We start from the raw sequence: 13902 nt of genomic DNA, 5'->3' as shown, positions 1-13902 counted from the left end.
ATCCGGCCCCCTGGCCTTGAATTTGATACCCCTGATGTACACCTTCTGTTATCACAAAAAGCTTCCCCTCCTGGTCATAAGCTGGACCTTTAAGAACCACACAGACCCTACCCATGTGCACAGATGTGCCCGGAAGTGATTTGTTCTGGAATGGTTTAGTATCCTCAAACCCTTACGTGTCTTCCCTCTAAGGACTAAGAGGGAATAAGTCAACCGGGTGCTGCCTTATTAAGGACGTAACGCCTCCCCCCCCCCCCCCCAGGAGTTAGCATTCTCCAAGAACCCTCTGTGGCCGACTTGAAAGTTGCTCAAAAGTTTCCAAGAGAGATTGCAACACGGCACTGGAATAAATTAGCAAATTGAACATTGTGGAAATTGGTCTCAACACATCCTGGGTGTGGGAGCTCACTAAAGAAAGCAATTGTCTCCACTGCAGTGTTTGTTTAAGACGTGATTGATGTCACCCTGCCTATTCACTAAGCGCTACCGCCTGGGAGTGATGCCACCTACACGGATTCACTCTTGCACGTTATCTTCTACAGTTGGAGCGGGTAGTGAATATAGTCCATTGCTTGATCTTTTCTGCTCAGAAGGTTATCTCCCCCTCTTCCTTCTTCTTTTTTTAAAATTTTGTCACAATAATATACACAAGTATCAACATAAAATAACTACATATCATATAAGCATATATATGAGCAAAAGTATGCAAAAACTATATTAATTTGATATAATGAAAGGAAACAACAGGACAGGAACAGTAGGCACTTTTGGGCTCTTATGCACGCCCCTTATAGCCCTCTTAGGAATTGGGTGAGGTCAATAGTGGACAGTTTTTGGTTAAAGCTTTTGGGATTTTGAGAAGAGACCACAGAGTCAGGTAGTGGTGTTCCAAGTGTTAATAACTCTGTTGCAGAAGTCATATTTTCTGCAATCAAGATTGAAGATTAAGTTTAAATCTATTGTTTGCTCTTGTATTATTGCGATTGAAGCTGAAGTAGTCTTCAACAGGAAGGACATTGCAATAGATGATTCTATGAGTTAAGCACAGGTCTCGTCGGAGTCGGCGGAGTTCTAAGTTTTCTAAACCCAGGATTTCAAGTCTGCTGGTATATGGTATTTTGTTGTTTTCAGAAGAGCGGAGAACTCTTCTTGTAAAATATTTCTGGACATTTTTATATTTCCTTCCCCCCTTCCCCTTTCCTTTCCCCTTCCTTTCCTCCTCCGCCTCCTCCCTCCTCCTCCTCCTCCCTTTCTCCTCCTTCCCCCTTTCTCCTTCTCCTTCTCCTTCTGGAATCTGTGAGCAATGGCCTAGCTCAGGGGTCTGCAAACTTGGCTCTTTTAAGACTTGTGGACTTCAACTCCCAGAGTTCCTCAGCCAGCTTTGCTCTCTCTCCTTTGACCTCTCTTTGCTTTGCTGGAACTCTAGGAGTTGAAGTCCACAAGTCTTAAAAGACCCAAATTTGCAGACCCCTGGCCTAGCTTTTCCATTACACTAGGATTCACACTCAAGTTCTGATCCCCGATCAAGGTTCAGAGAAGAATGTATGGCCTTAAAATTGGTTCTCCGATCCCTTCTGTAGCAACATTTCTGTGCTAAGATTCTAATGCTACTTTCTGCAGAATTTGGAAGCCCCCCTCATCCCCCACAAATCAGGGCCATCCGCAAAGGAGAAGGGGCCCAAAAAGACTCAAGCTGGCAACCACATCTGTGTAATCAAAACCCCATCTCCTTTTTTTTCCCATCGTCCTGCTTCAAGCATCACAGCTTGTTTGGCAATGCAGTTATTAATCTGCTCTGTGTGTGCACTGTAGCTTGTGCGGTTCTCAAAGTCCACAGGTTCCATTAGCTTCAAGTAGTGGCCAGCATGTTAGACAATCAATCTGGGGTTGACACTTTGGTATTTTCCCCTCAAAGCACCTCTAATCCCCCTAAATGCAAAGAAAGGGACAGCTGTGAGAAAATAATTAATTTTTACAAACCCAATCTACTTATCCAACAAGCAGAATCATGCACTGGCTTTGAATCTAAACGAAAGAGCCATTTTTCTGGACATCGTCCGCGTACCTTGATGAAGGTATCTTTTCTCTTCTTCTTTTATGTACACTGAGAGCATATGCACCAAGACAAATTCCTTGTGTGTCCAATCACACTTGGCCAATAAAAATTCTATTCTACTCTACTCTATTCTACTTCAGCTCTGAGGAAATGCTGCTTTTATTGGTCAGAATTAGAAGCACATCGATAAGGAAGAGCTCTACCAGTGCAGCACATTAAGGAAGAGCTCTACCAGTTGGTTTCATTCTCAAACCAAGCAAGGTATGAGCCATGATTAGTTCATAAGATAAACTGATTGATTATGTTGTGGTCCACCAGCAGCCTGCGGAGCTGGCAGCGGAGTTGGACAGTGAGGAGGCTGGGGAGGACAATGGGTCAGTCCTGGAGTCAGGGGAAGGTCCGGATGAGGGCTCTGTGTCAGAGGCAGAGATGGGGACAGGGCCATCTGGGAATGATGCACGGACTCTGGACCCTCCAGAGGCGGACAGCAGAGAGGCAGAGGAACAGGAGGAGCCTGTTCCTAGTGCATGCATGCGAAGAGCTGCCAGAAGGCAAGAACAGCTAAAGCAAAAAGGACAACTTGAGAGTAAGGCTAGGAGATGATTGGCCCCTTCCATAAGGCTTAAAAGAGCAGCAACGGCTCTTGGGTTCTTTGTAGGAAAGCAACGTGGCTACAATTGTTTCTTGTCGGTGTCTCCTGTTTCTTGCAAACAAAAGCCTTTGGCAGGGTGCAAACCTTTGTCTTCTTTAAGGTTTGTGATAAGGCCGAAGGACTTTTTCTGAAGGACTTTGTTTTGGAATTAATTTGGACTAAGCTGAGAACGATGTAATTCTCAGCTGTTCTAATAAAATACGTTTGTTTAGGACTGATTGTGTCTGGTAATAACTACTTGGGCCTAGGTCACAACAGATTAATCATGAGGTGATGATTACGATGGCGATAGTAATGGCCGCAAAAGAAAAATAATAATTCAGTGGAGTAATATGGATTGTGTAACCAGGAGCCTAAGTAGGTCACTTGACAATTCTCTCCAAGAATACTCATCTTCCTCTTCCTTCCCTCTGGCAGTTTTGTCATTTCTCACCTTCCAGTGTCATCTTGAGACGGTTGTACTTCTTCCCTGTCTTCCTGTGGTTTTTTCCCCTTGCTCCAATATATCAGTCCAGATTAGCAATCCATATTACTTTACCGTTCGTCACTTCCCTTCAGAGCGTCTACAACATCTCAAAAATCACTCGGCGTATTGCAGAAATATTATCCAGAATCTTCTCAGCAAAGCCCGCCTTGTTTGCTTCGGAATCTCTTTCGCTGAGCTGGCGCTTTCCTGCAACTTTTGCCGAGATTGCCTGGAGCAAGTGGGCCTTTTTCATAATTGCCAGGGCTAAAAAATGGGACGTCTGATAAGATCTTGTTTTGGTTTTATCCGGGCTTAATCATCCACGAGATTTCCCTCCCATTTCTGTTATTGGCACACAGGCCTCCATGGCACAGAGGATGAGGCACCCAAAACTTTTGGCGCAAGTTCAGATGGAAATGAAGAACAACTCAAGACCGGTAGTGCAATCTCAGCTAGAGAAGGAAAGTTAAGCCAGGATGGTTCAGAGAACTTCAAGGGGCTCAAAGTTGGTTTTCTCTTCAAGAGACCTGGGCAAGAACCTCATGTGAACCTTCTCTTCGCGAGGACATCCATCCAACATGCAATGAATGGCGAAGAGAGCATGAATGGTGAGAAATTTCTCTTGTCTTTCTGTTTCTCCTTGTTTCTTTCTCCAATCACGAGTAGGCAGGGTGCTCCATGGAACTAAGCAAGTGAACCAATTCAGGTTTAGAGAGCTCAGGAGCACCCAATTTGTAGTTGTGGAAACCTTTCCTTGCAACTTCTCTATTGATATTTTCTGGAAATAGGAACTGGGTCTTCGGGACCAGTTTATGCTGCTTTCATTTTTCTTACTGTGATGATCTTTGTTGTTTTGGTGGTAACTTTAAGGGTGAAGAGCAAGTCTGGTTGTTTGTTATGAATTCACTGGGGCCGAAGAGCAATTTCCTCAGTTGGAGATCCTTCTAATATGAGGGAGGAGTGGGGGCACCTGATGTTTTTAAACCGGTGCTGTAGGGAGGACAAGGAAATGATTGAAGTCTATAATATATACCAGGGATGGCTAGATGAGGAAGTTATTTGTTTGAGAAGGATTAATCTGCAATTAACTTATGTTAATCCTGCTCTGGAAGAGAATGGCATTGTCTTTAAAGGAAGGTTAAGCAAAGGATCCAATAATCCTTTTGCGGAAGGCGGAGAGCGGCAGCGATACTGTGTGAGCAGGGTGGCGTCACACAATGACGAAGCTGGCCTTTCTGCTTTTGTTGTGGAATTTCTGTCTGGCTGTGTTTACCGTATTTTTCGGAGTATAAGACGTTCCGGAATATAAGACACACATTAGTTTTTGGGGAGGAAAACAAGAAAAAAAAAATTCTGCCTTTGCCTACCAGCATCCATCGGTATTCGTCTGGCTAGCGTCCTTGCAGCAAAGAGCAAACAGCCTGGTCAGCTTCAGCACGTTATCGCAGCCTGATTTAGCACGAACAGCTGATTGGTAGTTGGATCGGCCTCCCGGAATACTGCCAATCAGCTGTTCCAGGCTGTGGGAATCGCCACAGACCATCCCCGCCTCCACATGTTGCGTTTTTGGCCTCCGCACATCATGTTTTTGGCCTTCACACACTCCGTTTTAGAACCGTTCCAGGCTGCGGGGATCGCCACAGCACATCGCTGCCGATCGCCGCCTCTGCACGTCGCATTTTCAGCCTCCGTGTGTCATGTTTTCTCTACACGCCCTGTGTGTCTCTACATGCCCCGTTTTTGGCCTCCATGCATCGTATTTTCGGCCGGTTCCAGGTGTCAGGAATCAGGGATCCAGGAGACAAGTTACGGGTTTAATTTCAGGATCCATTATGGTCATAAATCAAGGGCTACCTGCATTTGATCTACCAACCTTTGTTATCTGCTGTATAAGTTTCTTTCCAAGAACACTATTTTTGCAATAATCTAAACATGATAAATCCAAAGTTCTCCAAAACCTGATGAATGTCAATGTTAGGATTATAGTTTAATATCTTGAAATCTTATGTTCCTTGTTAAACTATTAACTGTACTATTCAGCGTAAACAGATTGTTTATGTTAGCACACTTTTGAACTGATTGAATTTGCAACATAAAAAGGTCTTTAACCAACTGCATTTTCTGGAGTGTCCAATAGAAATTTATCTTGATTGTAAGAAACAGACACTTTTAAAAAACTGAGTTAAATTATTTGCTTAAACTGGTATACTCCAATTCTTTTTTCTAAATTGTCTATATTTATCTTTGCAAGATTCTTCAAATGTCAGTTAAACAGAATAGTTGGTTTTAGCCTCTAAAAAAACTTTGGCTAATATAATAACTTCTAGAATTATAGACATTATTCAGGCCACTAAGAACATCACATATATTTGAAAATAGTATGTATTTTCAGCAGTTTTAGGCAAACTGCATTCTTTTCGTAAGGTGCCAAATATCTGAATGGTAGAATTAGCAATAAGCTGGTCTAAGGTATTAATCTTATTTTCAGTTCTTTTCTTTTTTTCCTAAGAAAACAAACCTTTTCCAATCATTTTTAAATAAGAACTGTTCCACAGAGACAGCAAGTGATTAGATTCACATCTCTTTCCTAAGTAAAGGTAAAGCTAAAGCTTCCCCTTGCACATATGTGCTAGTCGTTCCTGACTCTAGGGGGCGGTGCTCATCTCCGTTTCAAAGCTGAAGAGCCAGTACTGTCTGAAGACGTCTCTGTGGTCATGTGGCCAGCATGACTAAACACCAAAGGCGCACGGAATGCTGTTACCTTCCCACCAAAGGTGGTCCCTATTTTTCTACTTGCATTTTTTATGTGCTTTCAAACTGCTAGGTTGTCAGAAGCTGGGACAAGTAACGGGAGCTCACCCCATTACACGGCAGCACTAGGGATTCGAACCGCTGAACTGCCGACCTTTCGATCGACAAGCTCAGTGTCTTAGCCACTGAGCCACTGCGTCTCCTTCCTAGTAACAGTCAAATGCTGCCTTTAATATTGGAAGTAAAATCAAATTCAGACTGTAATTGGAACAAAATATCTTTTCAAAGATGTGAATAATAATGCTCCAATTTTATCCATAATAGTATATTTCTGTTTTTAAAAAGTACACGTGCGTCAAGCTACACAGTAATCACATCCAGTAATGCTATTAAGTTTTTAACATTTTCATATGGTCATAACTGACCAAGAAGGCTAGAAGTCTGACATTCCATTAAAAGCATAATATTTTTATTAGTCTAATGCATATAAATGGAATTAACATAGACATCCATCTAAAAGTATATAATCAAAATTCATGGATATTCTCAACCATCTGTTGGCAGAATTATTAATCTGTTATATAACTTAAAGCATTTATTTTTTTAAATTTGTTATTCACAAAAAAAGTCCCATTCTTTACAGTTTCCATAGAAATCTTATTATGGATAGGCAGCATAATAGTTTTGTTCCAATTAATTGAAATGGGCTGGACTGCTGAAGAAGCGCCAGAAAATTCAATATAGCACTTTCATAATTATTAATAGGGCCTGTAATATATAATTTATATTTTAGCAACTTGTATTCATCAATCATCTGTGTGAATTGAACATCTCTGGATTGTCTGACAGAACGAGTGAAAAATTCACAAACCAAACAAAATGTAAGAAGAGATGGACATTCTTGATAAGTTCCATGGCAAACCTAAAATTAGCGAGGAAAAAATTTGCACTTTTTTTTTTTTTGGTGCCTACATCTACACATACCCATCAGGTTTCATTTTGATAAATTTGTAAAAAAAAAAATCTTTCTCATCTCAGATGACTAACGTTTCGTGAAACAATGATAAGCATATTGTTTCACAATGGAAAGCTTGAGGAAATCCACTCCCATTAAATTCAGTTAACAATGTTATTTAGAACAGGGGTCTTCAACCTTGGCAGCTTTAAGACTTGTGGACTTCAACTCCCAGAATACCTCAGCCAGCAAAGCTGGCTGAGGAATTCTGGGAGTTGAAGTCCACAAGTCTTAAAGTTGTCAAGGTTGGAGACCCCTGATTTAGAACATCATACCTAAACCAGTGGTGGGATTCAAATAATTTAACAACCGGTTTTCTGCCCTAATGACAGGCTGGATGGGCGTGGCTATGGTGGACGTGGCCAGGGGGTGTGACAGGCAGCACTCGGCCTCCTGCACCCCCCTGGAAGCAAAAACAGGCCGCTGGGGGAGTGGAGGGTGGAACGTGCCGGCCACCCCGCTCCCCATTTTGGGCCTAGTAGGCTTCCCTGAAGCCTCCTGGGAGCGAAAATGAGCTGTGGGGGAGAGTACACCTCCCCCCTCCCCCCTGTGCTTCCTTTTGGGCCTAGGAGGCCTTCCTGCACTTACCTGGGAGCCAAAATCGGGTGCGGAGGGACTCCTAGAAGGGACGGGGAGGGGCCAGCCAGCAATTTAACTACCAGTTCACCTGAACTGGCTCGAACCGGCTGAATCCCACCACTGACCTAAACCCAAAATTAGATTGGCCCAACTCTGCCAGTTTTTAGAAAAGCCTTGAAGACCTGGATATGTTCCCAAGCACTGAAGTCAAATGGTTTGGAGTATCCCATAAGATTGCACTTTAATTTATTGCAAATTGGTTTCTTATGGTAAACGTAAGTTGGAGAAAACCCAGTAAATTGATTCAATTTTGACCAAGTAGCTTTTAAGGAAAACAGCTCACGTAAATCTTTTTTTTTCCCCATAACCACCACCAGAGTGTCCAACCTTATAGAGAAGATTTAAAATTCTGGATGTACTCCTGCATAAATGGCCTTGGATTTCAGTGAGTTTATCCTGACACATTGCTACCTGTTTTGATTATGTTTGGATTCTGTTTTCATAAGATTCAAGTATCATTAAACTCTTGATCTTGGATTGTTGTTGTTGTTAGTTGGGAAGTCGTGTCTGACCCATCGCGACCCCATGGACAACGTTCCTCCAGGCATTCCTGTCCTCTATCACCCTCTGGAGTCCATTTAAGCTCTAGGATACCTACTTGAAAAAATATATTTCAGAACGATTTGTTTATATATTGCAGTATAGCAAACATCTCAACATTTGCTGTTTAACTTTAACTAAGTTCCAGATGGACTCTCTGGAGTCAGTGAAGGCACTCATCAAGCATTCAGCTCAGTGGTAGGATTCAATCGGTTTAACAACAAATTCGGTGAGCGTGCGTGTGCACCAAACACGTGCTTTGCATGTGCACACAGTTGTCGTGTCCCACTCCCACTCCGACGAACGAGTCAAGGAAGTCCATAACAAACTTGGCAACGAAGCCTCTGCAGCTTGCCAAGTTCCTTCGAGGTTTATCAGGGCAGGCAGGAGTCCAAGTTGTGACTTCAGCGATAGAGTCCGATATCAGCAAACTAGATAAGACTTTGCTTGACTCAAGGTTGGAATGCCAAAAGCAGGTCCTTTATATAGGCTGTGGGGTGTGGCTCCATGACTCAGCATTTATCCAGGCCTGCCCCACCCCTCCTTCTGCTGGCGTCGCCTCTCAGATCTCCGGAAGCGAGGGTCCTCCCACTCTGAATTGTCTTCAGCTGGATCTGCTGTCAGCTTCTGGGAAAGGGAGGGGTCAGAGGGAGTAGGGCCGAGTGATTCCAGCACCTGGCTGGCTTCCTGCTCTGAAGGCTGAGCCAAAGGAACACACGCTGTATGAGTGAGGTTTATCGGGCTTGTCCTTTCACTCCTGGAATCCTCTCCGGGCATGGGGCCAGGGCCGGGGGCTGGAGGCATGATAGGCCGTTCATCTTCATTATCAGACTCAGAGTCTGATAAAAGGCCCGGTTGGAGACGGGAGGGGCCTGGCTGAGGAGAGGAGGGAGGACGAGTCACAACAACAGTGTTGAAAAAACAATGCAAAACCTTACCTTCTATTGCAGCGCAGAGAGTAAAACAGCTGTGTCGCGTGAATCAGATGAGCTGAAAAACACGGAAATATAGGACAGAATAGGGCAGGGATGGGTGGGTGGGGCCAACTGATCACCAGAACTACCAATTCGCCCGAACTGGTCTGAAACCGGCTGAATCCCACCACTGATTCAGCTCAGGATCAGTTGGTAGAGCAAAGATAATTTGGAATGGGACAACTGCTAGCTCACCACCATCAAGTCACCTCTGCCAACTCACTGCCACCAAGTCACCACAGGGCAATTCCACACAGCCAACTCGCCACGGGAACAATTCACTGCAGGCGGCCAGAGGGAGAGCAGAGTGGGCAGGTGAGCAAGCAGGTGGGCAAAGTGCAGAGCAGTGGTGATGGCCAGGGGTTTCTCATTTGCACAACCCTGCCACTGCCTTCGATATACTCTGGACCAAAGAGGTTGGGGATGGTGGGCAGTAGGGGGCAGGGTAGGCAGTGGGGAAGTGGCAGTGACCAGATGTGTCCCATTTTCACACAACCCCACTGTCACCATTGTTGCTATGTTGAGCTCTGGGCTGTAGAAGCCAGGGGTGGCGGTAGCAGCGAGTATGAAAAAGGGATGCCCCTGGCCACTGCTTCTGCTCTGCACTCAGTTTACCCACCCGGCTCTCCTTCCGACTGACCTCGGAGAATTGTCCCCATGGCAAGTTGGCCATGTGGAAGTCTCTTTGGTGAATTGGTGGTAAATTGGCCAAACCAACTTGGCTATGTTCACTTGCACACACACATAATAGTGGTTTAATAGGTTTATTAATAATCCCCATCAATTCCCTTCACCAAAAAACCAGAACCATCCCCAATTAAGTCCAGCCACAAGCAAATCAATGCTGGTCCACAGAGCAATGGCCAATGAATCCACCAGGTCTTTGAAAGTTTTCCAAACAAGACAAAGTCCACCAGGCAAAATTAAATCCACAAGAGGATTCAAGAGGAAAGAAAAATCCAGAATTTACAAGCACAATCCAAAGCAAGGCAGGAATCACAATGACCAGGAAACACACAGCTAGGAAATGAACACATTGTTCCCAGCATCGTCTCCATCTGTCTCCTGTGCTAAATAGCCAGCTTCTTGTGCAGCTCATCCAGAGGGATGAGACTACCTCTTTGCAAATAATTGGGCTGACCTTCTCTAAAAGGTAAAGGTTCCCCTTGCACATACGTGCTAGTCATTGCCGACTCTAGGGGGGGTGCTCATCTCCGTTTCAAAGCTGAAGAGCCAGCGCTGTCCAAAGATGTCTCCGTGGTCATGTGGCTGGCATGACTCAACGCCAAAGGCGCACGGAATGCTGTTATCTTCCCACCAAAGTGATCTCTATTTTTTCTACTTGCATTTTTACGTGCTTTCGAAACTGCTAGGTTGGCAGAAGCTGGGACAAGCTCAACGTCCTAGCCCCTGAGCTACCGCGTCCCCTTCTCTACTCCTGCCTTTTTTCTGCCCTACGTGTTCTTGGATCAGGTGCAGAAGGCAGTTCCTCTTCCTCATCGCTGACTGACTGTAGCTGTATGCTTTCCCCACCTGAAGCCTCAGGGCTGTCCTGCTGCAGCTGTGCTACAGCCAAATTCCTCTCAGCCAGCTGCTCAGAGCCATTGACCAACTCCCATCCTGATGTCCCTGGAACTGGTTCATCCTCCTCCAAGCTGACATCTGGAGAGGATTCTAGGGACACGCCAGGGGAGTCATTACAGGTGGTGGCAAGCTGGCAGTGCTGACCTGGCCGTGCCAAATTGTTCTAGACCCAAGATAATTGGCTCTTTAAGAATTGCAGATTTCCTTTTTCCTCTCTTTCTTTTAAAGCATAGCAATTAAAGTATGAAGCGGGTAAGAGATGATGGATGGATGATTCCTTTTTTGTTGTTGTTCTGAATTGCTTCTATCCTCCCCTCTCTCTATTCTTTTTTTTTCTTTAGGCAGGTGGCATTATTAGAAGTTAAGACAGGAAAGAAAGAAAAAGTTTCTTAATAAAGGGTGACATGATTAAAAGCTAGAATAAGTGATAGAAATAAGGGAAATACTCCTACCCTCAAAACGACACTATAGAGCACTGCACACCAGAACAACTAAACAGAAGAACAGCTTTTCCCCAAAGGCCATCACTCTGCTAAACAAACAATTCCCTCAACACTGTCAAACTATTTACTAAATCTGCACTACTATTAATCTTCTCATCGTTCCCATCACCAATCTCTTTCCACTTATGACTGTATGACTGTAACCTTGTTGCTGGTAATCCTTATGATTTATATTGATATATTGACCATCATTTGTGTTGTAAATGTTGTACCTTGTATCTTTTATTTTATGTACACTGAGAGCATATGCACCAAGACAAATTCCTTGTGTGTCCAATCACACTTGGCCAATAAAAAAAATTCTATTCTATTCTAAATATTAATTTTCCTTTTCTTATTTTAAAAAATGAAAGTAATGAGAAAATGTGGAATAACTGAATAATGACAGACTGCAATCTAACCTAATGTATATTGTTATTAGAAATACACAGGTTGATTGAATGTAATAATTATGTTTAACCTGATCAATTTCATTTATACTGGAATGTACAGTGGCCAGATACCACACTGTTCACGCATTGATTTGACATTTTTATAAAAATAAATAAACAAACTTTTTTTAAAAAAAGATTTGCAGATAAACAATTTTCTTTCTTAGACACAAGAGCTCTCCTAAAAAGATTCTAGCAATAACCAGGGCACCAGAGGTGGTATTCAGCAGGTTCTGACCAGTTCTGGAGAACCGGTAGTGGAAATCTTGAGTACCGTATATACTCGAATATAAGCCGATCCGAGTATAAGCCGAGGTCCCCAATTTTACCCCAAAAACTGGGGTAAACTGGGGACTCGAGTATAAGCCGAGGGTGGGAAATGAGGCACCTACCGGTTGGGGAAACCCTCCCTCCCTCAGCTGAGAAGGCTGGCGGCTCCCCCGCCCCGCCCTCTCACTGCACCGGCAGGGCTTCAGTCCGGTAAAATGTGAAAAAAAAAAAAAAAACTCGAGTATAAGCCGTATATACTCGAGTATAAGCCGAGGCTTAAAAATAAAACTCGAGTATAAGCCGTATAGACCCGAGTATAAGCCGAGGGGACGTTTTTCAGCACAAAAAATGTGCTGAAAAACTCGGCTTATACTCGAGTATATACGGTAGTTCAGAGAACCGGTAAATACCACCTCTGAATGGCCCAGCCCCCATCTATTCTCTGCCTCCTGAATCCCAGCTGATTGGAAGGAAATGGGGATTTTGCAGTATCCTTCCCTTGGAGTGGGGAGGGAATGGAGATTTTACAGTATCCTTCCCAGTAGTGGGATTCAAGTGATTTAACAACCGATTCTCTGCCCTAATGATTTTTTCCAACAACCAATTTGCCAAACTGCTCAGAAAGTTAACAACCGGTTCTCCCGAAGTGGTGCGAACTGGCTGAATCCCACCACTGATCCTTCCCCTGCCACACTTAAGCCATACGATACCATGCCACGCCCACCAAACATGTCCACAGAACCAGTAGTAAATTTTTTTGAATCCCATCACTGCCAGGCATCTCAGGTTTTTTTTTAACTGCACGTACCTGAGCACCAATATCAGTACTCCAGAAGGTTGTAGGATGGCAACAAAGAGTTGTAGAAATGCTAACTCTTCCTGTCACCGTTTGGACTTCTGCAGGGCAGAATTATTAGTCTTTGGCAATGCAAGGAGCAGCAACCGATTCTTTTATTAGCAAAAATTCCTCGGGTTTGACATGAAAACATAATAAAGTTCTGTTAATGTATCAAAGCAGGAACTAAGCAAGTGTCCTAATGAAGCTGTGGAAGATAGAGAGACAAGGCTGGGTAAAAAATGGGCTAGGCAGGTATAAAACGAGATAGCTTTATGATAAAGATCTTAAGTGTGGGTTTGGAAAGATACCAAAGTAAAGGAATAGATTGGCTGTGCAATAAATAAGGAATATGCCACATAAAACATCTGCATTGTTGTGAGCCACAATGTCTGTTCAACTTAACTAATGTAGTGTTAAAAGGTTTGAAGGGCAATTTTTTATGGATTAATTTTCTTGGGAAGAAAAAGCTGGAGACTTTAATAAGGCTTTCTCAACATTGGTTACTTCAAGATGGGTGGACTTTAACTCCCAGGATCCCCCGGTTTAGAATAAGCTGAACAAGAGGGCAGAGACGTGCCAAGATGTGCTAGCATTAGAACTCAGGACCTTTAATTTGTAATTATATATAAAAGGAATAATAAAAGAATTTTCCATAAATATTTATCATGAGCAAATTATTCAGGGCTTAATACAGGGTGTGACAGAAACAACATAAATAAAAGAGCCTGAGTTTGAAGTAAAAAAAATAATGGGGAAATCCTTTTTATGTTTTTAATATTTTTGTTTATCTTATTTAATTGTGCCTTTATTTGTTTATTTTACAAATAACTCAAGGCAGCAAACATATCCATCACCGCCTCCTTCCTCCTATTTTTCCCCATAACAACAATCCTGTGAGGTGGGTTGGGCTGAGAGGAAGTGATTAGCCCAAAGTCACTCAGTGGCTTTCTCTTACCTCAGTCAGCACTTGAACTCAGTGCCTCCTGGTTTCCAGCCGAGTGCCTTAACCACTAGACCGGGGGTGTCAAACTCAATTTCATTGAGAGCTGCATCAAGATTGTGTTTGACCTTGGGGGGGGTGTGTGGCATGGCCAGTTTGACATCACTTGTGTCGGGGGTGCTTGTGGCGGCCCGAGCGCTCTGCAAGCAAAAACGGGCTCCTGACCTCTGTTTTTGGCTGCAA

At 43.6% G+C, this 13902-nt stretch overlaps 1 protein-coding gene across 1 annotated transcript in view; it reads left to right on the top strand.

Annotated features, from left to right (window-relative positions):
- Positions 1-3607: 3607 nt before the first annotated feature.
- Positions 3608-13902, top strand: part of ETV6 (ETS variant transcription factor 6) — a 158870-nt gene continuing 148575 nt past the window's right edge. Inside the window, exon 1 of the mRNA XM_058190663.1 lies at positions 3608-3782. Within this exon, the coding sequence (XP_058046646.1) occupies positions 3780-3782 (3 nt within the window). The 5' untranslated portion in view covers positions 3608-3779. The remainder of the gene's footprint in view (positions 3783-13902) is intronic.

Source organism: Ahaetulla prasina, chromosome 7, assembly GCF_028640845.1.
Source record: "Ahaetulla prasina isolate Xishuangbanna chromosome 7, ASM2864084v1, whole genome shotgun sequence".
In the NCBI taxonomy this organism is placed as follows: domain Eukaryota; kingdom Metazoa; phylum Chordata; class Lepidosauria; order Squamata; family Colubridae; genus Ahaetulla; species Ahaetulla prasina.
The sequence above is the reverse complement of the archived record's forward strand: the minus strand, read 5'-3'. Positions and strand labels throughout refer to the sequence as shown.